The sequence below is a fragment of the Neovison vison genome, chromosome 7, assembly GCF_020171115.1.
Source record: "Neovison vison isolate M4711 chromosome 7, ASM_NN_V1, whole genome shotgun sequence".
Classification (NCBI taxonomy): domain Eukaryota; kingdom Metazoa; phylum Chordata; class Mammalia; order Carnivora; family Mustelidae; genus Neogale; species Neogale vison.
The window spans coordinates 180,044,024-180,070,979 of NC_058097.1; the positions used below are offsets into that span (position 1 = coordinate 180,044,024).

The 26,956-nt window shown below is 40.9% G+C and overlaps 1 protein-coding gene across 10 annotated transcripts in view; it reads left to right on the forward strand.

Annotated features, from left to right (window-relative positions):
• The window catches only part of CD44 (CD44 molecule (Indian blood group)), an 87,714-nt gene that overhangs the window by 42,307 nt on the left and 18,451 nt on the right, over positions 1-26,956 (forward strand). The window contains exons 4-13 of one of the 10 annotated variants that reach the window (XM_044259071.1): positions 1,580-1,648; positions 4,521-4,751; positions 8,811-8,930; positions 11,201-11,329; positions 12,573-12,698; positions 15,304-15,417; positions 20,252-20,380; positions 23,288-23,389; positions 25,141-25,239; positions 26,088-26,294. In XM_044259071.1, coding sequence (XP_044115006.1) covers positions 1,580-1,648; positions 4,521-4,751; positions 8,811-8,930; positions 11,201-11,329; positions 12,573-12,698; positions 15,304-15,417; positions 20,252-20,380; positions 23,288-23,389; positions 25,141-25,239; positions 26,088-26,294 — 1,326 coding nt within the window. The remainder of the gene's footprint in view (positions 1-1,579; positions 1,649-4,520; positions 4,752-8,810; positions 8,931-11,200; positions 11,330-12,572; positions 12,699-15,303; positions 15,418-20,251; positions 20,381-23,287; positions 23,390-25,140; positions 25,240-26,087; positions 26,295-26,956) is intronic. The other 9 variants (XM_044259072.1, XM_044259073.1, XM_044259075.1 and 6 more) reach the window with 9 other exon arrangements.

The following is a 26,956-nucleotide window of genomic DNA, read 5'->3' on the forward strand; positions in this document are numbered from 1 at the left end:
CTATTACAACCTAACCCTTAGAAATTTCTTCCCAGGGCACTACTGTTGCCTGAATTCAGGGAAAGTGGTTCCACTCCTGCCACGAAGTCATAATCCAAGGCCTGTTTTGGGGCCTGTGCAACATAAAGTATCAGAAGCTTCTCATGGATCTGGCGGGTTTCTGGTGGTGGTACCAAGCAGACAGTGTAGATAATCTTCACGATCTCCCAGGGAGGCTATCTGCCCTGCTTTTCAAATGAGGAAATTATTAGGAACACTTTTTGAAAACTGTAAAAATCTAAAGAAATATTAATTATTATTGTCGTCCATGACCTTGTGAATTCCTTAAAAGTAGAAACAGGAACATGTTCATCTTTTTTGCTCCTTTTTAAAAAATCTGTCTCATGAGTAATGCTTAAAATGAATAAGTGAACTGATATATCTTAAACTTTTAAAAACAGAATTTCTTATGGCATTTCCATTCATGGTTCATCTAAACATTTCTTGACCTGTTCATCACTGTAGACCATTTTGGGGAGGTGGTTAACATCATAGGTATGTTTCCTGGAAGCATGGGCTTCATGGAATGAATATGATTCATGGAATCATATCGGAACTTCCTCTTTCATTCATTCGATAAGTATTTGTCGAGTGTCTTTCTGACCCCATCACACATAATTGTTCTGGCCAAGATGAATAAGGTCACTATTCATCGCTACTCAACTTCTATAGCTCTTTGGAGGTGAGGGGGTTGGGTTAGGGGTTGAGAGATGCCATGAACAGCCATCATGTAAAATGAACAAGATAATGTGAGGCAGCAGTAAGTCAGAAGGAGAACTGTAAGCAAAGATGTGATGGTGATATGTGTGGAGGATTGGTAAGGGGCTGGTTGAGATTGGTTGGTGAGGAGAGGACTTACTGAGGAGGTGACTTTCTCTGAGACTCTCTTCTGGGATGTCTTTTACTTAGCCTTTGCAAGAATGGCTTTTCTTAAGACCTGGTTTTCTCCAGGTGAATAAATAAAGCTGCCGGTTGTTTTCACAATGAGTCAAAGAAATAGGCAGGTCAAGGGACATGCCCTTTACCTGTAGGAAAGATGCTTCTGGGAACTGGGAAGCAACAAAGCCCTGTTTTGTTGAACTGATGTTTCTGTCCAATGTTATGAGGACCTCGCGATTTATGGCAGAACACCTAAAATGCTTGTGGTAACAGCCTTCCTTGTGATAGCTGTCTGCCGACCTGCATCCATCCATTCATTCATCCATTCATCCATTCATCCATTCATCCCTTTCTCCCTTCCTCTTTGACAAGAAGCAACAATGAGAGAAATTAGTCTAAGAAATAAGTTGCCATCTTGCGTACAGACACAGGAGTGCATGCACATACATGCACACACAGGGTATAAAAGTTATCCACAAATGGATCCATTCTCCCTGCAACAGCAAAGCCATTTGAAAGCTCTCTGAGTGTTTAGATCTCAATACAAGGTCTAGTTACCAAATAGAGCTTTAATAAAACCCCATCCTGACTAATACAAGTAGACATCAGTTTTGCTCCTATGTTTTTAAAGTTCTCATGGTTTTTCTTTGCTGTTCCACAGCTCCACCCGAAGAAGATTGTACATCAGTCACACACCTGCCCAATGCTTTTGAAGGACCAATTACCATAAGTACGTATCTCTTCTGACTTCAGTGGGGTGTTCCCATTCTTGGGAAGGGAATCAGGTGTACTTTCTGTGTTTCATACTTGAGTAGAAGAGCAGTCATTTCCCCAAGGCGAGGGACATTGGGTGTGATTCACTGTCCCTTCCCCTTTTCCTGCAGTGGCTTGAAACTGCTATTCCGTTGACCCCAACACATTGTTCCTCAAACTGCAGTCATTTGAAAACCTCTCTCAACTTTTTTGGGCACCTCTGTGTACACAGCACAATCATTTACTTGATATTTTTCACTTAATTGGCCTATTCTTTTCTGCTTTAAATAAGTTTATTAAAAAAAAAAAAAAAAGCCTGTAGCGGTGCCTGGGTGGCACAGTTGGTTGAGTGTCTGATTCTTGATTTCAGCTCAGGTCATGATCTCAGGGTTGTGGGATCGAGCCCTATGTCAGGCTCCATGATCACCAGGGAGTCTGCTTGGGATTCTCTCTCCTTCTCTGCCCCTATTGCTCATGCGCTCTCTCTCTCTCAAATAAATAAATCTTCAAAAAACAAAACAAAATAAAATAAACCAACAATCTCCTACAAATGGAGAACAAAACCCCCAGTCATAAGCAGAGGGTATCCTTAAAAATACACTTACATATAGGACAAATTAAATAGTCTTCTTAAATTCTAGCTGCTTGAAGTTTCTGAGTCTGAGCCATGTTCTCTCTCATGGAGAGGGATTAATAAGGGCGAGGGGGAGATGCATTCCAGCCCCCTAAATTTTCTGTTTGATTATTTGTGTACTGGAAGAGAATTCTATTTTAATTCTAATTCTAATTTAATTCTAATTCTAATTCTAATTTCAACATTACTTATACTGCATCCACCTGAATTCATCTTGGTGATCCCAAGATGTAGGTGTCTGGCACTATATGAGAACAAAAATCTCAACCAAAATTTTCAAAGAGGTCAACTTATTAACCCTGATCTTATGGCCTCTGAACCTCACCTTTTTTGAGACGTATCATAGCGTTGAGGAGGCTTGCTTCTACCTCCTAAGAGACAGACCCCTTACTATACAAGGGAACAGAGGTGGCAGGCAACAGAAGGATGAAAATCATCCTGGCCACGCAAATCCAGCCCCATACTGTTAGGCCAAAAATTGTCCCCGACCCATGCCTCATGGAAAGGGAGGCTCACAAGTTCAGATGTGCTGTCTCAGTCAGGCTTGGTTTGAATCCTAGTCCCTTGCCACCTGGGTGATCTCAAAGGAATGACTTTGTCTCTCTGAGCCTCAGTTTTCTCATCTGGATAATGGAAAACCTGTGAGATTTGAAATGAAAATGAAGAAAAATAGTATGTCCAATGCATGTCAGGACCATAGTTATGTTCAATAACTTCCCATTTCCTTGATCCCCACCAATACCTTTCAAAGTACAGATCTGTACAAATTTGGTCATATATATTTTTTATTTTTTTTTCATTTATTTATTTTCAGCATAACAGTATCATTATTTTTTCACCACACCCAGTGCTCCATGCAATCCGTGCCCTCTATAATACCCACCACCTGGTACCCCAACCTTCCACCCCCCTGCCACGTCAAACCCCTCAGATTGTTTTTCAGAGTCCATAGTCTCTCATGATTCACCTCCCCTTCCAATTTACCCAAATTCCCTTCTCTCTTTAAATCAGATCTACATCTGGAGAGATTATCAGGATGTTTTGAGACTTTGCAATTTTTTTTTAAAGATTTATTTATTTATTTATTTGAGAGAGAGAAAGAGAGTAAGCAATGGGAGGGACAGGGAAAGAGTCTCAAGCAGAACCCTCTAACCCTCGCCACTGAGCACAGAGCCCACGTGGGGCTCGATCTCATGACCCTGAGATCATGATCTGAGCCAAAACTGACTGAGCCACATAGGCACTCTTGCAATATTTTCTAATGTATGTATTACTAATAGTTCCACTTGGGCAAGCCAGATAGGTAAACAAAAGGAACATTTAGTCCAGTGCAATATAGCAGAGGATAATTTTAGCTAAATGCACACTTGTACAGTGAGTGGCCCAGACTTGAAGGCAGCAAATCCTCTCAGGGAGGAGCAAAGAATGAATTTGCTTTGCTTTTCCTTCACCTGTCCATTCTAGACATTTCCTTGATTAAATCAAAGATTCTGATCTTTATATACCTCCATGCCTCTTAATTTCAAGACTGAATCTCACGGAGGATGGGCGGAGGCTCAGTCATCATTTAGGCATGCTGATTTCTTAGCCAGAGTAGGGGTTCACGTAGACTGACAAAATTTGCTCCTTAGAAGAAAAACCTCTTTCTTCATGGATGTGCAAATATATATTCCTTGTTGAGACTGCTAACCTCTTCATGTCCTACTTCCAATCCTTTCTGGAAGTAGATGGAATTAATAGCAGCAGATTTTATATGTACTTGGAAGGGAGAAAAGGAACCAGTGGGAGAACTATCGTTTACTGAGACCAACTCAATATAGGATCCTGTGCTAAGCACTTCACATACCACGTATCATATAGGGCTCTGAGCAAAAGGGAGTAGCATCCTCATTTTACCAATGACAAAACCGAAGCTCAGTACCAGCTTTGTCTAAGGGCACACATAGCTGGAATTCAAACATGGGGACTTCCAAACACACCCTCATGCCCCCTCCGCATTTCCAGCGGGTGAAGGTGGGTAGGGGAGGATAGACTTTCTTAGAGCATCCCCTGCTCCCTGCCCCCCCCACAACTAGATACGTAGTTAGGTGTTGTTTTGCTTGATAATGAAGAAAAATAGCTTTGAATTCGCTGTCTTATGTGATAACCCACAGTCTTTCCTATACTCAGCAAACGTCAGCTGCCAAGTTCTGAAAGTGCCTTCTCTTTCCCCCAGCCATTGTCAACCGCGATGGCACCCGCTACAGCCAGACGGGGGAATACAGAACGAACCCTGAAGACATCAACCCCAGCACCCCCGCTGACGATGACGTGAGCAGTGGCTCCTCCAGCGAGAGGAGCACTTCGGGAGGCTACATCTTCCACACCCTCCTTCCAACTGTGTACCCGACCCAGGACCAAGACAGTACCGGGGTGTCTGACAACCCAGAGAATACCCCCATTACCAGTAAGGAGAATGAATCACTGTGCTTTCCCGTGGTGATTTGTTTACAAAACCGGCTCTGAGCTTCCTGGGTGATCAGCATTCCCTTGTGTGTTGATTGTCTCCTGTCTCTAGAAGTTGAGGACACCATTTGGGGAAGAGGGGTATTATGGTAACCAGTGCCCTGTAGTCATTGCCTGCTACTGTCTACAGTGTTTTTTTTTGTTTGTTTGTTTTGCTTTGTTTTGTTTTGTTTCTCCTCTGTTTTGCTTACAAAACAGAGGAGTAAGAAGCACCATACTGGAAGATTTTTTAGAAGACTTTCTTGTTCTTTTGTCCCAGGGATGTGGTGACAATTCAAGCATGCTACAGAAGCTGTTTTTACTTTTACATGTTTCCTTCTTGTTCTTTTCCACCTTTGGATAAGATTGTTCTCATAAAGTTGGGATCCTAACAGATGCATACCATCCCATTTGCTTTTTTCATCTTAACTCTAGATTTTTATGTTTTAACTTGATTTATGCAGTATTATTGATGGTGCGATATTCTGTCCTATTCATCCATGATTTACTAAACAATTCCTTTGGTTTCAGTCTAAGGAAGCATATCTAAAGGAGTTACCTGATCACACTCAACCCACTTAAAAGTTGTCTCCTTGCAGCCTCTAGGGGAAAGCTGTTAATACTTGCTTGGTAACATGGATAATTCATTACTTGGGAACTGCGAGAGTGGAAATATGGCAACATTGCATTCGATTTCTTTGGGGTTTTGCCCTCTGTGCTCCACTGTCCTCGGAAAGTGTTTGCATCTCCCTCTGGCCTCCTTCTTTGCTTTTCACTTTGCTTTTTCCCTGTGGTTTAAAACGGGTTTCCAGATTGGCTGCATTCCTTCTGTGGAGGATTATTCGAACTGAAGTAGGGCATCCGCGTGTTGGGCAGCTTTCCTCTTATGGTGTGGATTTTCTTTTGTCCAGGCTCTTGCTCTTTGGGGGCAGGACTCTACTCTCCCAAGGGTGTGGCCGACATTCACTGGTTTGGGAATGCGCCGCATAGGGCCTTTTTCTGTGCCTTGTCACCCAGAACTCAGGGCGACCTTCAGAGCACTATGATTTAGCCAAAGGCTACTTGCTCAACAGTGTTTTAAATTTCTATGAGCAGCTTGCTAAGGGTGGGGGAGCAGTACCAATGGGCCCGAAGTCTGGTCATTCTCTGCAGATCCTTTGAAGCATTTTCAGGAAGCAGATGTTCTCAAATGGCTGATGCCTTCCCAGACTACTGGCTCTCTGGAGATTGGGTCACCTCGTTGCCTATGGTCCCACAGACAACCTTTCTGGAGAGGAGCTTCTGCAAACCCAGTAGGCCCTGTTGCTAAGGGCTGGCTGCCCCTGAGTTCCCCACCCTGTTAAAGTAACCATGCAGAAGGCTCCTATCATCAGAGCATGCAATTTTGTCAGATGTTGGCAAACATAACAATTAGCGGTCTCTGCGAGAGGCAGATCGAGTCTATTCCAAAGTACTAGTTCCCACCAAAGAAGAAAATCGTGGCAAAATATACCTTTGAGGAACTAGGTGAAATTCACATTGAAGTCATTATTAGTCTATATCAAACAGTGAGTATTACACATGTACTTTAGAAAGGCAACAAGGACATTTAATGAATAGTCCACACATCTTTTAGGGATTGCACATTTCCTGCCCAAGTTAGGTAGTCAGCATACTTATTTTGAGGACCTACTATGTACCAGGCCTGTTCTAATGCTGGGGGATCCATTGGTAAGTACCATTAGAAAGTAATACGGAAGGGAAATAAGGATCAGTAAGCTAGTAACCAATATTTGCCAAATGTTAACCAATATTTGAGGTCTTCTCTGTGCCTTTGCCCTAGTTACTGGGGGCTCAGAGTTGGACTGACATTCGTGGAGCCCATCCACTGTTCAGAAACCAAGGAGAAGGAGTGCTTTGAGATTTCACGAAAGCATAGTTCGGTATTTGGGTTGAGAAAAGAATCTTACTTTCCTCTTTTCAAAGCACTTAGCTAAGTTTCTCTTAGTAGTTTGGGAACAGAGAGCCTCCCTTGTCCAAAAGAGTGAGTCCAGGGCCAACCTGAGAGTCACCGAAGTGCTAAAACATCCAAATGGCCAGTGGCAGCTCCAGATAAATCCATTCATGCAAAGAAGAGTGTCAAAAAAAAAAAAAAAAAAATCATGTGGAAACTTGAAAGCAACCCATGGCATACTAGAAAAGATTACCCCTGGTAAATTCCTGAATAGACCCCAGTTTCTGAGCCCAGTGTGGAGATTCCCAAAGCTTCATGACTGTTGGACTGAAAGATGGGTCTTGGTGGGGAGGAGTGATTGCAAATCCTCCCTAATGCATGCAGAAGGACAGATGTCAAGAGGAGGTCTGGCTGAGGACAGAGAAGTGCATCTTTAGCTTGGCAGCTCATTCCTTCCGTAAGGGTCCTTGGTGGGTGGCAATAGGGAAAGCCAGTAAGAACAACCATCTGGGTAGGTTTTGACTTCCAGCAGGCATTTTATTATAAATGTTATTTTTGGAAGAGACTTTCTGGGGGCGTGTCATCAGCCTCTTTTTTATTGGTGATCTGGAATTCTCTAGAATCCAGAAACCTACACTAATTCAGGAAGCAGAGACTCCTACCTTGGAACGCTCCATTTCCTTGTCTTCTGGGTGTCAAAGAAATATATACATATATATTTTTGGTCTGGCATCGCCTACGTGGGTGGGGAAAATTGGAAACTCTGCTGGCTAGACAGTAGATCCTTCCATTTTCCCCAAATCTTATATGACTCCTTTTGAAAAAGTAGAAATAACTCCTATTTCTTTCTTGCTGTTGCACGTTTACTTCCTGTTGGTCTCTTCTTGGCCTTCTATAAGGTGAAGGTGGCAGGAACTCTGTAATAAAGTTTCTGAGGGCAGAATGGGTGCCTGAGAATTTTTCAGGGAGGATGCTCAGGTAGATCTGGGGGGGTGAAATTGGCTCCTGTGTCTTGTCTCTATTCTTAGCCAGTTCTTGGCTAGCACAGAACATACTGCAGAGGTTATTGACATTTGGTGAATATAGGGTCAAAGTTTTTAACCTGGTGTTCATGGACCTCCAGTAGGCTCAATGATGGGCCCTAAGGCATTCAAGAACCTGAAATAATATACAAAATTTTAAGAATGTGTATGTGTCACATCACTCTTTTGAGGACAGAAGTCATAACTTAGATCAGATTTTCAAAGGGAGGTAGAGCTCAAAATGGCTTTTAAAAACCTCAGCTTGTTTAGGTGTTAATCCTGATGACCTTTGCTATTCTTCCGCAGGCAAACATTCTGGACCCAAGTCCTACTTGAGAGACAAATGGGAGATTTCAAATTGCAAAATATCACTGATTGTCCTTTCTCAAATTTGAATAATGTCCAGAATTTCTCTAGCTTGGGCAGTTTTGTTTATTTGCTGGAAACACATTCCAAATTAAGAATTACAAGTGACAGAAGGTGATGGAGGGAGACTTGACAAAGCTTTATCTGATTTCGACATTTTGAACACACACCCTTTGCAAAGTTCCTGCTCAAGCATTAAGCTTGACTTGAAGTTAATGAGTGTGTGTGTATCTTTGAAATGCCAGTTGTTATCATATGCTACTGGTGTGAAGGGATAGGCCCAGAAGACACAAGCAAGCACCTCTGAAGGCACTCCAAACGCAGATGAATGAAAGCAACTTTATGAAATGTTGCATCAAAGACCTTCAGTCCATGGCTGGGTCACCTCATCAAGTAAACATAAAATCTCTTTTCCTTCACAGGTTGTTAAGTTCCTACTTTATTTTGCTCTGAGCCTGTGTTCAGAGGGTTCCGTCTGAAGTTTGAGTAGCTCTGAATTGACACCCATCCAGAATTTGCATTGCTCATGTTGTTCTAAGATTCCAAGACATTTCAGGAGATTGGAAAGATAAAGCCAGGCCTCAATCTTTCTTTTTCTAATCTTTGCTCTACAATAGAGACAGATGTCACACATACATAGAGTGGAGAATAAAGGTTTGTAGAAAGATCTCACTAAATGATATTTTCATAATTGATCCAGTTACCTCAGCTATGCACTCAAACAGCCAAGCAGCAGTTCAGGAGCAAATGCATTGGATGTGGTCCTGGTTTGGTAACTCACAGCCTAAGACTCAGGATCACACAGCAGCAGCAACAACAGGTAAACTGCTCTGTCTTCTGCTTATCCATTGTCCTGAATGCCAAGTTTTTCAGCATCAAGGAGAAGAGTATCCATGATCATGTCCAAGTTTGGGACTGATGTCCTGTCTTCATCCTTAAGGAATTGGTATCTGATACCATTTTGTTTATCAGAGGGGCCTATGGATCTGGCAATATGGTTAGATACTCCTCTGTGTTCCATTTGATTTTCTTTTGGCAGCATGCATGTAGAATCAGAATTAGCTTTCCTTCAGGAGCTTCAACCAGGAGATTCATTCAGAACAGATCCTCTTGAAAGAAGCCTATTAGAAAATGCATTCTCCTACTTTCTGCTGGTCTACTTATCACAGTCAGTAATAATAGAGGGAAATACTGACTTATGGATGGAAAGTGTAGGTTCTGTGTACTTGTTTGGACACTCAGTCCTCAGCTCTAAAGTGGAGGGGTGACCTGTTGTTTTCCATGAGAATCTAGACTGCCTGAATGTTTGACCATTAACTCTAAATCCCTGCAAAGTATTCTGGACTGATAGCTTATGTGGAAAAAGAATCCAGGTCCAGAACAATGGGAGATTACAAGCATATCTTCATTTATTAGCTTTTGTTGATTGAGGATATGGTCATATTTTAAAATAATTGGGCATTCTTACTGCAGAAGAATAATAAAAATGGTCCTTAATACTTGCTTAGTCAAATAAAGTATATTTTATTTTAACAAATATTCAGCTTAGTTGAATAAAGTATATTTTATTTTAACAAATATTCCCATAAGGAAAATAGTGATTTCATATCATGGTGATAAAGGTCATGCTGGAGGGGGGACGCAGAATAAAGAAGATGCTATTTTTAAATGTTAAATGTTTACAATGTTTATCTTCATAGAACAAACATTGGGAAGAAAAAGTCTTCTTGTCAATGCTGTATCTTGGGCCATTTCTGGGCTTTCTTGATAGCTGAAAAAAAGAAATCTAATCACCTTACTTTTGTTTTGGGGGATTTGACGATGGTTTCAGCCTCTCTGCTTCAACTTTTTTTTTTTTATCCACTCTTTAATATTCTTCTGGTGCACATTATGGTGGCAGAAAGGGCGGTTTGGGGAAGTTTTCCAACCAGGACTCTTCTGATCTTATTCGTGAGATCCTTGGGTCACTTCATTTCTGTCCATCTTTCCTAGCTGATTACCTCTTTTTCAAAAATGGACTCAAAATGTCCTGTTCCGCTTTGACCATGGGCAAAATTGCTGGAGGATCTGGACACTAACTGGAAAAAGGTGGAAAGCCATCTTTTTCCAGATTCCCCTTCATGTGGCATTCTTTTGTGGGTTGGGGATTGCTGGTATTAAGTGTGTGGGACTGCTGGCAGAAATATCATACCCTAAATTCTTAGAGAATGATATTGGTTGGCCAAGATAGAACATGAAGGGCTAGAACCCTGGAAAGCTTGGTTTCAGAATCATAGACTCTCAGATTTGGAGAGCATATTCAATAGTCTAGCTCAGTCAACACTTCCAGTGATCTGATCTACATAATTTTCCTGCTAAGTGATCTTTCTGATGGTGAGGAACACAACTTTTATGAAGAAGTTCTTTGTTGGATAGTCCAGATTATAACCTTTAAATTCAACATTTGGGAAAATATTTGTTCCACTTACAATGAATCACCACAGGCCTTGGTTTGGCCTTTGGGAGCACACATAAAAATTTAATCCCACTTCTACATTACAGCTTTTTAAAATTCAAAGACTACTGTCACACTCTCTGCCATTTGGCCTTTCTTTTTTTTATATATATATTATTTATTTATTTATTTGACAGACAGAGATCACAAGTAGGCAGAGAGGCAGGCAGAGAGAGAGGGGGAAGTAGGCTCCCCGCTTGGCAAAGAGCCCGATGTGGGGCTTGATCCCAGGACACTGAGATCATGACCTGAGCCAAAGGCAGAGGCTTTAACCCACTGAGCCACCCAGGCGCCCCTCATTTGGCCTTTCTGACTACAGACAAGGCAAGCTCTATCCAACACAGTTTTTTCCTCTTTAAGATGAGAATCATGAACAAGATGATATTTAAGGTCTTTCCATTTCTGACATTCTATGACCTGCAGTATGGGCCTTGAAAATAAAGTGGAACTTCTGTGCTTTTTCTGTTTCTTCCCACCATCTATATGAAGTATAGATGACTCTCTTGAGTAATAAAAGAGTAGAAGCATATACAGTGCTATTTCTTAAGGGCTTATAATTAACCTTTCAACCGTCAATTCCATTGTGGTTACAACAGCTTTGATGAGCACTAGTGGTACAAGTCCCAAAACAGCAACCAAGAGGCGAGAAGCCCAGGATTGGCTTTCATGGTGGTTTCAACCATCAGAGTCCAAGAATCATCTTCACACAACAACGATAATGACTGGTAATGAGTTATTATTATCTCATTTCATAAGATCTCTTGACAGTTTTCAATAGTTCATTGACCTCTCAGGGATACTGAGTCTGAAATGCATTCTGGTTTCACACATGTTTTTGATGACTTTCAAAGGTTCATGAGCTCAGAGACCCATATGTTTGATTTGATAACACTAATAAGCAGATTTCTTCTTTTTATTCTATAGAATTAATAAAGGCCTGGAGAAGGCTATTAAGAGCACTATGAAAAGGGGCAAGTCTTTCTTGATGACAGAACAAATTTTGGATCTGAAGGATATTCCAAAGAGACAAAAGTCATTAGAAATTCCTGACTTTCCAAGAGGAAATAAAATGACATAGCTAGAACTAGAAAAATATAGACACTCTCCATCAGTGGAACTATTCTTGGGGCAGCCACTGGTAGTAAGAAAAGACAAATGGTCACTCCAGAAGATAGCATGACTCTCAGTCAAATGATAGGAAACCCCTTTTCAGGAAAGAGACATCTATAGCAACCAGTGAGAAGAGGCAGAGGGTCACCATCTTCTTTCCTCTGATGTGTCCAGAAGGGAAAACATGAGAATTTCTCAAAATCTTGGCTCCAGTCCACTTTAGTCCACCCTTTTGGTAGACTGAGAAATGCCAGGCTTGATTTCTCTGTGAATTGATTAACTTTGCTGTGACTGGATGCTGCACTGTTGTTGGGATGGTAGCTCAGCTTGTGTTCAGAGCTCCGGTGATGTGATTCTGGAGAAGGTCAGCAGATGAATTAATAAATCATGAATACATCTATGAGATTTAAAAAATGGTGGACATGTGTTTAGATTCCGAAAGTTTTCTGAAGGTGGCTGATACAATAAGTGGGCACATGTGACACCTTTCCATTCTAGTCTTGACACCTTTGCTTTAATGGCACATGCTTAATAAGTTAATGATCTGAGAGCATGGGGTGGGGGCAGTGTTTATTGGCCTGTTTTACTTTTGTTTCTTTGGTGGGGTTATGTCTATATTTATTCTTTCAACTTCCTTAAGGAGATCATTCTGTTGTAAAGGTCATAACCAATTGTTTTTAGATCTATGCCTTAGTTTCAGAGACCAGGATATAACAATCTGGGACTACACAAATAAGATGTTTCACTCTCTTCTTAAAGTGTTGGGAACTCATTATACATTCTGTGCCTGATTTTCTTCCTTTGTCAAATGGGTTGCTTGGCATCCAGTTCAGCCACTAACATAAGTCACCACAACAGGTACGGATTCAAATATCATCTCAGCAGGCTGGGAACTAACTGAAGAAAATGAAGATGAAAGAGACAAACACCCCAGTTATTCTGGATCAGGCATTGATGATGATGAAGATTTTATCTCCAGCACCAGTAAGAATAATCAATTACAGTAGAACCATTTATGCAAGGCTTACTAATTAAACTGAGTGATGCCCAATAGTGTCTACCTTGGGAAATAGTTCTTGTGGAAAATTAGCATAAACCTATGAATGACCACACTTTAGTTATATCTTGGTAAGAGTATGAAGGAAGAAAAATGACTTTTTAACAAAATGGAAGCCAAAACATATTTGGAGGAGAAATGTGGAAAATATCTTTTATAAAACTCCTAATGCCTCATGTTTTCTGTTTTGTTTACTTACATGGTCTCCTGCTGCAGATTCTTCTTGAATTATTGAGCTTTGACAGAGAATGGCTTAGTAAAATATTACAAGTATTTATTGTCTACCTACTACTGTGCTAGGTGCTGGCAACACAAAGATGAAAAATGGCAGAGCTTTTGCCTTCAAACTCTGACTTACTGAAGCAATAGAATGTGAGTGGGAGGATATTAATTAAAGCTTGCAGGTGATTCTACATTAAAGACTTAGATGGCCCAAAAAGGCTTAAAAATTGGGTATAGAATTCAGGAATCATCCTAATCAAAACTTTGTTGAGACCAAGGGAACAAATCTAGTTTTAACAAATAGGGCACAAATAGAACGGAAAGACATTGAAGGGAAGGATGAACGTCAGCTGAGCTTTAACTAATACAGTGCCTATTATTAAAAACAAATAGTGAAAACACTGCGTAATAGTATCCAAACTTGTGACAGTTATAAAACTTTTTGATAACAGAGATGGAAATTGAGCTGAAAACCCCCCTTTATTTTTTTAATTTTTATTTTCTTGAAAAACCTCCTTCATTTTTTAAAAAAGATTTTATTTATTTATTTGACAGAGATCAAAAGTAGGCAGAGAGGCAGGCAGAGAGAGAGAGAGAGAGAGTAGGAAGCAGGCTCCCTGTTAAGCAGAGAACCCGATTCAGGGCTCAATCCCAGGACCCTGGGATCATGACCTGAGCTGAATGCAGAGGCTTTAACCCACTGAGCCACCCAGGTGCCCCCAAAATCCTTTAAAAAATATGCAAAGGTCAGTCTAACATTTGGCCAGATGACTGGGTTTCCTAGACATATCTGTAATGATGTGAAATGTTGCTGAGCAGAGATGAGAATTCCGAACCTGATGCCACCATATCACCTGTTCTTAGAGAAGGTGGACCTTTGCAGTGTGACTGGACCCTTTTAGGTCACTGAAGTTCTCACTGTCCTACTGAAACCTGAGAGGACTGTCCCCACATGGACAACACCCAGGAATGGAGGAGACCAAAATAATAGTTTGGGCTTTGAGGCACCTGAGTATATGGCATCGATACCACAAATACTCAAAATGAACTACACACTTTATATCTAAGCTTTTAAATGGCACATTCTTTAGCCCAGACATCTCTGCAGAGTCTGGTCTATAAAACAAGTAAATTCTTCTTAATAACTTCAGAAAGAAAACCAAATAACCAAAAACACTGGAGCTTTACTATCACACTGTCTTCTGGGTTCAGGATGTGGCCCCACCTTCCAGGTGGGACCATGAGGAAAGATGTGGTCTTGATACTCGAGAAACATAGTTTTCTTGGGTGGCAACACAAACAGATCAACCTGAAAATTTCACTTGCGAAATTAGGCTGAGAGTATGACAGTTCTGAAAGGAATTTTGTGTTTAGTTGGGTATCAAAGTTGAGTTCGGAAGAATTAGGATGGGTTTGCACATGATAGTTTCACTAAAGCAACCGATCCTAATTTTGTCAGGATCCTTCTTTCAAGTGCATCTCCTACTCCAGCTCTATCATTTTGGGTGACAGCATCAGGACTCTGGTGGATGTATGCCTCCTTTTTTTTTTTTTTTTTTTTTTTTTCGGGGAGCTTCATTCATGGTGGTTGGTGACCTATGGTGCTTTTCTACTGAATGTATGAATCTTGTTTTTCTCTCATTGGCTATGAATGGCTTGCTCATGAAATGCTTTGTATTTGATGAGAATACCATAGGTGTTTGCTACACATTCAGAAATGTACAGCTAAATCATATCGCTGTTAAAGGTAGATGTTCTTTCTTAGAACCATCTAATGGAGATCCGTGGCTGCTCAGAGTACACCTTTCCCCACCAAAACTAGTGAAATAAATAAAGTGATCATATCATCATGGTATAATATTCAGGAATCTACCTCTTCAGCCTGAGGATCTTGCTGTAGCACACTTGCCAATGATACCAATCCCTTGGGCTTTCAAGTGCGCAGGGCCGTTATTGGACTGAATGGATGGGCCAAAACTCTGATGTTCTTGGTTCTCCTCGGTGGAGGGTTGGTGTTTGCAAAGCTGTTCTTCCTTCTGCTGCAACTCCTTTGGCTGCTTTCTCCAGAAAATCTCATGTTCTGACCCCAGCGTCTCCTATGACAGAAGGCAGAGGATACTGAGGTGCTTAACAATATGGCTGAACCAAGCTGAAGTCCTCTCTGCTCTCCCTCCGTTTCCACTCAGCCATCTATATGAGCTGGTATAGATGATTCACTGTGTAGACCAAAGAAGGGAGAGATGTGCAGAACAAGTGGTGAAGGCTCATGAACTAACATTTTCCTAATTGCTTCAATCATCATTATAACAGTTCCAACCACACCACGGCTTTTTAGCCACCCAAAACAGAACCAGGATTGGACTTCGCGGAGCCCCGGTGAATCGAATCCAGGAGTATTACTGCAGACTACTACAAGGATGACTGGTAATGGGTTTTGCATACTTCATTAAAGATTTTTTCCCTCTCAAAGTCTATGACGCTGCAAAGGTCAATCATCAGGACACGGTGGGAACAGTAGTTCATGTCTCATCACAAATTCTTAACTTTCATGAGGAAACTCAGTTCAACCTAGGAGTCATTCGTCAATCACACTGTCTGGGCACAAGATACTTTATGTTGCTTTATTACAAAAATAAATACATTAGCTCAGTTTATGATGCTGCCCTTGACAAAGTGATCATAGTAGAACAACAGGTAATCATTAAGAAATTTCCCACCCGTTGATTTTTTTCTTGGGAGAGATGAGTGGAGTCACTCAAAAGCATTGAGCGTAGATGCTTGGAGGTTCTATGTAGGCATGGCACTCTTAAATAGCATGCATTTCAATGGAAGAACACAACACCAAAGTTTGGTTGATAAAAAGTCACAGCGTATATAACCATCATCACGGCAGATGTGGACCAAAGTGGCACCAGCGCCAATGGAGAGAACTGGCCCTGAGAACCACACTCTCCTCTCGTTCACCATGAGCATCACGATAAAGAGGAGACCCCGCATCCTGCAAGCACAAGTAAGGAGGCTGGAGGTCAGCAGTGCTGGTGTCCATGACTTAGTGAAGTCCTTCCAAAGAATAGGGAAGATTTTGTTTTGGACATTAGCCACATCTTCTGCCATTTCTTTAATCCACAGAGCATGCAAAGCTGCCAAATCTACACACTAGTTTTAAGAAATTGGGAGAAAAACACCAACTGGTCAGGTTGCATGAAGGGCCAAATGGTGGAAAGCTTAAAATGTTTTTTTTTAAGGTCTGAGATATATTTTTTTGTGTGTTAGAGATTCTTCAAGGTTCCATTTGGGCGATTTGTGTGTGTTTATAGAAATGTGTGAGGAAGAGTTTATCTTTTGGTGTCAGGCAGTGGGGTCTGGAAAGAGCTTGACAAGTGCGATGATCTTTGGAATCCTTCTCTTCTGTGAAGATCTCTGATGAATCCAGTTTCTTTTTTTACATCCTGTTTCTTACTGCACAGTAGGAAGGCATCCCTTGTACTCTCTGCAAGAAGGTCAGTGGCTCATAGAGACTATGTTTGAATTTCTGTGACTGTTCTTTTTCTGTTTTTAAGCCCAGAGTAACTTGGGGAAGGCTTTGATGCTGTTATTCCTACTTAAGTGCCAACATCTCAGGTTTCCCCAAACAATCTCAAGTCTCACTACAGGTCTTGAGGACGGGACCAAAGAAAATAAGATCTATATACACTTCTTCTTTCATCTCTCTCTTGGCAATATGCCCATCGTATTTGGAATAAAAGAAGCTTTAATTTAGGATAACAGCTTGTAGCATCTTTAAAACTATGGTTTAACTATCATTCCCTTAGTCTTGGATACTCTTAAAGCAAGAATGTAAGAAGTAGCCACTTAGAAACCAAAGGGAGACCCCAGAGTTTGAGGGAGGCCTTCAGACAACAAAAGAAACATTTCAGACATCAACTAGGACATAGGTTTTAAGTGCTGCTCATTGTACTGAATACATCAAATAGGCCTGCATCTCATTACTTATCCCACTAGATTTTATTTTTGTGTGAGGACTATGGACTGAACAAACAAGAGTCTTCTGATAGAAGGAGGAGATGAGAAGCAGAAGTCTCTTCGGAATGGGATTCTGCACCAATCCCCCTTGGAACCTAAAAGTACATCTTAGAATTTAAGACATTTGTACTTAAAAAGAAGATAGCTACATGAGAATTAATAAGCCCATTGTCAGAAGGTTGTGGGGGGGTTGGCAGGGGCACATCATTCCTGGAGGGTGGTTGAAAAGCCAGATGTGACAGAACCTCACAGAGGAAAAGGGAAAGCAGTAACCACTACAGCAATTCTCTCTTTAGTACTTGCAAATATAAACAGATTCTAGTTGGTGACCTCTGGGCTTTATCAAAGGACATTACAACTTCTAGAAGAGATTCAACCTTCATATTTTATACTGGAAATCCTATATTCTGATAATCCATATGTTGAAAACAGCGGGTATTTAAACTGAATATTCAAAGGAGTGTTATGTTTATGAATATAGTGTAGTGTGTGCGTGTGTGTGTGGTGTGTGTGTGCGCACGCGCGCACACATATATTTCTGTCTTTTTCTTTTCTAAAAGATTTTGAATAGACAGTTTATGTTTGGGTTACTTTCCCCTTTTTGGTAATTAAGTTCATAGTTTTTCTAACTTCAATATTTGTCAGGAGGTAGTGATTTAGTCAGTGGGAGGTAAAACTGAAGATTTGAGACTTCTTTTTCCTCCCTCTGGATAACCAGTTAACCCCAGGAATGTTCTGGCCAATGCAAGGGTAAAATGAGGACACAAGTTGTATTTTTTAGAGATTTTTCTTATTATCAAATCACACATATCATTTTCTAAAATTATGAAATATAACCGGTCTTACCAGTTGCAAAAAATACTTTGGCTTGGCAAGTTTATAGGCTCTCATTTTCTTGTTGAACTAAAAATTTGCTGTTAGTTGCTGTAAATGAAAATGACCCTGGCTTTCTGATTTTACCCAAAGATACCCTGATACAGTTTTATTCCATTCAATTCTTTTTAAAACTGAGCAGTTAAAACACCGAGGGGTTGAAATTTTTAGCTTGTCACACGTTCCTATTGTTTATATAATGCCAAACATTGGCTAGAATAGTTTTATTCCATTGACTTCATTTCATTAAAAAGTAATTTTGGCAATTTTAGATCCCACACAGACATAACCTCATAATGTGCCCATCATTGTCAACCTATTTCATGCTGGGTAAATCCACGGCTGGTGCATTTCCAGTGCATGTGATCATGGATTATGTGACCACCCTTTGAGAAGGCCTCCCACCATGCTGATTTTGTCATCAGTTGGTATATGTAATACACCACCCCCCAATCACAGGAGCAAAAAGGTTAATTCTGTGAACACACAGTGCTCTCAGACAAGGATATATGAGGCCGTAGAGTATGGTAAACCAAGAATTGTACTGGAAATTCATAGACTGTGGTCCAGTCCTAACTTTGTGTGTGCCAATCTGGCTGTAAGATTTTGAGCAAAACTACTTTGGGTCCCAGTTTTCCTATCTGAAAAATTGAAGGATTGGGCCACTGATTTCTAATATTTCTTTCAGAATATCGGTGATCTCTCTCCATGCTGCTTTGCTTTTCTACCTTTTCTCCCATGTGTATATGGCCTTAAAGTATTAAGATATGTGTTGGTAAAGAAGTTGAACAATAATGGCTCCCAGCTGACATTCTTCTCACAGCTCAGGGAATCCCTAGTAGTACAATGGAAGAAAGAGCTAACCCCAAAAGAGCAGTGGGTGGAGAAAGGGTGGCATGGGGAATACTCCCAATCACCAAAAGAAGACTCTCATTCAGCAGCAGGGGCAGCTGATAATGGATTGTTTAACTAGCAGACTTGGGTGGAAGCTTCCTCTTGGGTTGAATATTGAGCATTAAGGACACTGAATAGAAAGACATATATTAAGGTTCCTTAATAAATTATAATATGGGCAATACAGAACCAACCCTTAGATGCGCAGAAAAAATCACTGAAACAGGAATGGATGTAGCATACATAGGAGACCTAGAGAATATGTCTTTTGTGTATGTCACTTTCAGGTCTCGTTTTGGGCATCTCCCAGTGAGATTGTGGCAAAGACTCTGATCTGACCAAATACTCCCTCTTGTCTTGTGACAGAATCTACACCATGGCTTTATGAAATACTGGGCACATTAGAACACATTTGGTCAGAATCCTAATGTTGGAAGAAATGGAGCCAGATCGTTAGAAAAATACCTGTCTGATGTCATTTAGCACTTTGGTCCTATCTATTTGGAGATTTCTCTTTGAAAGAACCATGCTTTCTTCTTACATTTAGAAGCACACTTTCTCTGTTGTTGGTGGAATTGTGGAACTTGGACTTGAGTTCTGCCATCATCTCTAAAATGCCAGATGACTTTGGCTTTGCAAACTGCTGTGCATGATTCTTTTGTCTGTGTGGCAGAAACATGGAGATGCGTTCTGTCTTGTAAAAGAATATGAATTCCGTATTCTCACTTGGTATCAAAATAGTCCTCTGTTTCCATTTGCGACATAGAAGGTAATGCAGAATGTCCTTGTGGGGCGTGGCAGCTTCTGAATGCATCCCTGGCAGAGATGTGGATTCAGTGACTGGCTAGTGGTTGGTACTAAGGGGCTAGAACTGGACTCTTCTCTACGTATTTATCTCCGCTGGCTCAGAATGAAGCAAAATGTGCTGAATTCTTTTATGTCCGTTGAGCTGTGAATCCCATTGTTAGAAGGTAATGCTTCTAATGGAGTCCATTCATGCTTTTGAGATGAATGTTACTTATTTCAGGTTTATCCGGTGGGAAGCCTGATTCCTCCTCTAAATCACTGCCAGCCTAATGTGCATTTCCCTGGGATGTGGTTGTCTCAGAATGACATCATGTGCTCAGATACTTCCTCCTTTAGGCGATGGTGACCATATGGCATGTGGTTCAAGAACTACTTCTTTATCTTCACATGATGACTGTAACTCATCCTCTATTCATGCAGGGATCATTAATGCTTTCGTAGCCTTTGGTTCACATGTTGAATGTTAAGTAAATGAGCATGAACAAATCCATACCTGCTAAAACAATCTGTGTTTACACAACTTCTTGACCCTCTATACCAGGAAGATGCTTTCATTGTCTTATCTAGAGAGTAAAGTCTTTTTAACACTATCAGCGTATGTATCCCTGGCCAGATGTCAACTAACACTTTGACACTTGCTTGAACTACATGTTCAAAACAGCCCCAGCCCAAGACGGCCATCTAGATCAAAGAACGACAACGCAGAGTCAAGAGGACAGCTCCTGGACGTATTTCTTTGACCCCATCTCACATCCAATGGGACGAGGTCATCAAACAGAAAGATGGATGGGTAATAGCCTCTGAGCTTTTTTATATGCTGTTTTTGAAAGCCACCCAATAGCTATTTACCTAGAAATGTGCCCTTGGTTTTAGACTAGTCTGCTTCCTTAAGGAACTTGAAGTTTCTTTAAAAATTAGTTTTCTCAGTAGGGGTGATATGGACATTCATCTGAATATGAAATCCTAGACTGAGAGTGAAGAATTCGGCCAGAAGGTTAAAAAAGAATTAGTTCTAAGATGGTGGGAGTGGAAGTTATTTTCTCTGAAGAAGGAGCAGTCTTAAGATTTCTTTTACATCAATTCAGTGACTATTTTCATTGTAGACCCAAAGACATAACTTGTCCTTGGTAGAGAAATATTGGAGGTCAAAAATTGGCAAGTACTCATTTCAAACAAGTAACTGAAAAACTCAGAAAACATTATTATTCACTCTTTCTACATTTAGAGAGAAATACAGCACCCAGTGACTTAGGATTTAGACCACGCGTGGCCTTCAATAAATGTTTTCAAAAGTAATGAATGGACAACTTTTATACAGGATGGAATCCCCGTTTCCTTAAATACCATTCTTATTTACCTATAAGCAGTTAAAAACAGAAATGAAAGAAAGTAAAAAAGATACTAGCTATATTTCTGCAAGAATGGAGGATTGTGGTTATATTTGACTAATTTTTATATTCCAAAGGAATTCTTTCTTTATCAGAACAAATGACAGCTTTCCTGAGAGAATCTGTAGGCGTTGGCAGCAGGTGGTACCATCCCTTTTCTCAGTCTTTACCAGACTGAGGAACTGATGCTCCTTACTATACCCATGAATTGAGTTACTCAAGTTTTTTTTTAATTATTTGACAAGATGTCTTGATCACAGAAATGTCACATTCCAAAAAGGGAGATAAACCAAAAGAGTCAATAGAAGGATGTGAATTTTCAGTCATAGCATTGAATATATTATCTAGATTCAAACAGCAAAGGGTATGCATAACTTAGACGGTATTGAAATGGGTTCTAAGAGCACAATGATGATGTCCCTTGACATTGAATTGAACAAAATTATCTCCAGAATGAATCCCACAGTTTCTATGGCCTCATTTCTTTAAAACATACTATGCTCTACCCCAATATTAATGATTAGATATCCCTTAAGCTACAGTTGTATTAAATATCTTCTAATGTGCAGTGCATTGTGGATACACCATGTTCCATGCCCTTAACTAATTTAAAATAAAGCTAGGAAAAGAAAACACTTATCATCAATGATAAATCAGAATATATCTAACAATACTGGACAATAGGTAATAGATGTCAAATGAATGTTGCCAACAATAAACACAAACATTCAGAGGACCCTCCAGAGAGTGTCAGAGAAGGATGGATCTAACCTGGGCTTTTCAAAAAATGGAAAGAAATATGGATAGTCAGAGAAAGGAAGTCGGGGAATATTTCATAGGAAGGAGACTCATGTAAGGAGAGGGATAAAGGAAGGGAAACCAAGGAATGAATTTTTCAGAGTGACTGGGTCCATTTGTCATAAGGAAGATGAGTCTGAATGGCTAGGTCATGGCCATTAGGTTGCGGAGTTGAAGTACCACATGCAAACCCAACATACATGTCCATGGACATGACTGCTCGGGGCTCTGGTATATCCATGGTGGAAAGCCAAGCCAGTAAAAAAAAGTCTTCTGGATCAATCTTAAGCCTCTGTACTGATGAACAGAAAGAGCCTATTGAACTGAACATGTCAATGGGCTTCAATACAATGGGCTTTAACCATAGAACAGTGCAAAATGTGTTGTAGGAGTCTAATTTACAAAAGGGAAGATGAGCAAGAGTGTCTAGAGACTTTCAACAGACAGGACTTTTCTGGGAGAATATCCATTTGGGGTTTTGATTTGGGTTAACTAGCCTTGCCTCCTTGTTGGAAACTGGGGTAATACGGTCAGCCCCGTTTTGTCCTACAAAGATCTTTTCTTGTATGTGAAGGTTTCAGTGTAGATATGCGAGTGCCCAGTATTCTGGCGTTTCCCTCTGGAGTCATCTGGACCTGATTAAGTCTGTCCGGATGTAGCAGTGTGGGTGAACTTTGAGCTAGAGAGCCAGCAACAGTGATGGAGCTCTTGGATTGTTTGGCCACTCTTTCCCTCAGGACTTGTTATTCCAGCAACACTGATTCGTGATATTTACTAGAAACAGCACATTTAAATGTTTCAGTGACATTTGTATATCATTTAACATGGTACATGTTAAATTCCAGAGAGACCTCATACTTGTGTTTATGGGGAGAATGATTCACTGACCTCTACTGCTTATTTCTTGCCCCTAAATGCTTCCGGTGACTTCCACATAAGTAGTTTGGATGATAATTTTATGCGTTATATGCACGTTCACTTTGGGAAGCAGAAAGGACCAAAAGAGAGAAGAGGGTTATTTTAAAAAAAAAAAAAAAAAAAAAAAAAAAAAAGGGAAGAAGGAAAAGTTCTTTTGCCAAGTAAGGGAAGAAGGTGTGAAAAAATGGTGCTGAACCAGTACACTTGATCTTTTCTCCATGATCCAGATCACATGTGTCTGTAAGGGAGGCAAGATGTATGGCATGGGACAAGTCACACACAGGCTTTGTTTCTGGTTTTTTTGCAAAGTTTGAGAGACACATCATATGCTCATTTAGTGTCCTCCCAGACTCAGCAAAAATAAACAAAAATTGCACCTTTTGTACACTTAGTATTTAAAGGAAAACCAGTTACTTCTTATGATACTTTTTAAAGAAGTCATCATTTGTTCCAGTTCTGGAGACATGAATCAGTACGTACTTTTTTCCCTCTAGTCCGGGTTTGGATTTGAAAATAGTTTGTCTAGAGACCATGAACCACCCTCAGGGAGTGGCTTAGTAAATCGAGCATTAACACTGGTTTGATTCCTTTAGATATGGACTCCAGCCATAGTACAACACATCAGCCTCCTGCAGATCCAAACACACATTTGGTGGAAGACTTGGACAGGACAGGACCTCTTTCAGTGACAGCTCGTAAGGATATAATAACCCCTTTGCTGGCTTGTAGTCCCGCTTCAGCTCTTGTTCCCACTGGCCTGGAAGCAGAGCTTGGTGGTAGATTGGTACAGTTGAGAGGTTGAACCCTGGAGTATAAAAGGGTCTTCGTTATCTGTATTTTCTTGGTGGGCTCTTTAAATCTGGTTTTTGCCTACATTCTTGGTGATTTCCAGACACATGACTTTGTGTTAAGAAAAAGAAAAAGATTGTGGGATTCTACCCCACTTGATTTTCCTTCCCTAAATAGTTACATGAGTGAAACCCAAGACCATGCCTAAGATAGTGGTTTCTCTATGTTTTAACCATCTCCTTTTGGTTCCCATCTTTCCTCCAATCAAACAGAAGAAGAGTAGGTTCGCTTTCTTGGTTGTGAAAAGACATTTCGGGGCCAGATAATCATATAAAATTGGGAAATTTTAGCAGCCCACAGAAGAGGGGCAAGACATGCTGTGAATATTAACAAAGGTGCCAGGGCCTGGGAACAAAAGAGGAACATTTACTAATATCTCTTCCTACTACTAAACATCTGGGAGAAGCAGTGCTAAACTCTTAGTGGCGTTAATTGCCACTGTATGGACAGGGCTATCCTAGAGATCAGCCTGACAGAGTATGAAAGAAAGAGTATGAAAGCCTGACAGAGATCATACTGACAGAGTATGAAAGAAATCCAGAATTAAGGGCTTCATTTCACTGCTTGATACACATACTGGGCAGACTCCTTCATGTGAGCGCAAGCATGTTTTGATCACCAAGAACGTAGGTAGCACAGTGTTAAGAATCAAGGGAGATGGAGAGAAGACTAAGAAGGTCCCCTCCAGTGGAGGGCCTTGTGTTTCTACTTTATGTCCCTTCTGACTTCTATTCTGGTACTGGGATGGGGATTTGGTGACCGTCTTTCTCCTGGTTGTCATGTTTACTTGGTGATGGATGTGGCTTATGGATGTGCTTTATGGAATGCTTGCACCTGTAACTCAGAGGTCAGTCCCTTCCTTAGAAGAACACACGAGAAATCAACTCAAAACAGTCAAAGTGATTTCAGATATGGGCAGTGGTTCAACCTCATATTGGTGTATGTCAGCGGGGGCCCTGTGTTTGCCTAGGCAAGCGTTTCCTGACGTTTCGGTGCAGTGAAGAGAATCCTCATTCATAGACAAGATCAAAAACCTAATAACAGAATAAAACACTAACTTTAATTTAATCTACTTTAGAAGGGACTTAAGATTTCTTTGTGTAAATTTGATCTGAGTTACTTGAGCAGGTTATTCTAGATTCTAGAGCTTCTTCCCCTTTGGTCGTGAGAAGTGTGCTCTCTGCTATCCTGGTGTTCATTTCCCTGCAGTCCCACATCTGAAGCCACAGCTGGGTGCCCTTGACTGTGTACAGGAACACCAGAATTCAGCCATTCCCTTTTCCCTGTCTCTGTGTTCCCTGGCTTTCCTAAGTGCTACCCTCGGGCCAGGATGGTCCGGGGGACAGAGTGTTGGCTCAGACTTCACCTTGGCACTTTACCTCTCTTGACTATACTGAAAAAGAGGTTCTTAGGAGCCAATTAGAGACAGAACATTTCCGTTGTACATTTCTAGCTATCAGAGGAGAATGGTAGACACAAACTTGGGCATTCCTAGGCACCCACCCATGGACACTAGCTCTAGCCAGTTCCTCCCTCCTGGCAGAGGCTTTATTTCATGGCTCCAAATTAACGTTGGATTCCTCCCTCCTTGAAACAGAGCAGAGTCAGACTCATAGCTTCTCTACCTCACATGGAGGCTTGGAAGAAGATAAAGACCAGCCAGTGACTTCTGCTCCAACATCTAGCAGTAAGGATGGTAAAGCCCTGCAGCCTTCATCTCTGTATAAAAATCCGTAAATTACGGATGTTTCTGCAGTGTCTTTGGTGGAGGTACATTAGGTGGCTGCTGTTGTGCTGTTACTTCTGATCAGAAGGCGCGGCTGGTGATGGTTCTTTGATTTTTCTGCTTTGTAGGCCTCTTAGAAGCTATTGTACATTCAGTGCAATGTGTATTTCTTAATCTTAAAGGTCAGGTTTCTTAAACTCTAGAGTTAGTGGCATGGTTTCAAAATCACTTATATATGATTTATAATTGGTGTGAAGGTCTGAATTCTGTCACTCTCTGTTTTCCTTTCAGCAACATGTTATTTTGCCTTCATCCTCTGGACATATGCCCATGGTGCTGGTGACTAGGAAGCAGAGCCCTTATGGCAAAGGAATGAGTAATGAAAGCCTCACGGTTTTGAGCCCTGGCAATTACGGTTCCATATGCAGGCAGCAGAAGTTTACTTGTTAGTTCAATGATGTGTTTTCCTCACTTCATCAAAGCCTGGTTCAATTGAGTAAGAGCTCAAGACTATCTAGTACCTGAGTTGACTTCAAGGTCACAGTTGTGGTGGCTAACAATCCAGGCAGATGTTGTGACAAATGCCTCTTCTGGGTATTGGGATCACCAGAATCTCTTCCACTGAATCATGTCCAGATGGTGCTTATGGCAAAATATCGCTTCTGTTCATTAGTAGGAACGAACTGCACTCTCTTTTGCTCCCTACTCATGAATAACAAGTGGAAAGCTTTTGCAGCACTGGCACGTTCTGAAGACAAGCCCCCGATGGGGGTTGGCCTCACAATCATGGGCTTACCATTGATCCCACCTCCACACAGATAGGACTGATGGCAGAGGCGGAAGAAGAGGTGGACATCTTCCTGAAGACTCAGCTACTTCAGTGGAAGGCTCTACTTCTCACTCACCTGCCACGGGGGAATACAGGACCCTCATCCCAGTGACCCCTGCCAACACGGGGTCGCCTGGAGTTACTGAAGTCATTATCGCTGGAGATCCCAATTCTAACGTTATTCATTTCTTTTCAGGTAACTTGGCCCTTTGTCATCCGGTTTGATTTCTCTACAGAGAGAAACAGCGCATACTCTCATACTACAGGGGGATGTTTTCTCTGTGGGCTGTGATTAGACCGATTTGTGATTTGGAAATGGCCTTTATCACAGGTCATCATTCTAGTGCCAATAAAGTTAGATTTATTTTAGATAAATAATGCTTTTATTTGCCAGTATAGTCTCTGTTTATTTTTGTGACTTGGTTGTTATGGTAGAATTTCTTTCTTTGTTCCTAATCTTGTGATATCTTGACTTGAGCCATTTGAAATCAATACTTTTGTAGGTCAAAGTCATTAAATATTAGCAATTTCATTTGATTCAACTCAGATATGCTACCTGTTTCTTACAGCTTTACCCAACATGTGAATAATTTACATATGCTAATATCTTTGCTCTGAAATTATTATCTTTACTGGTGATGGGTTGGTGAATTTTACTTTTGGTGAAGGGCTTGTGGCTAAACCTACTTATGATTCACACCTCAAACTTTATGATTTAATCTACTAATAATAAATAGACATGATTTCTCTTGTTGCAATGACAAAGGGGTGATTAAAGATGACTTATTCAATTAAGTTGGACACGGACCTAAAAGGAAAGTGAGACTTCTCAAATAACCAGTCTCCCTACTTCTCCCT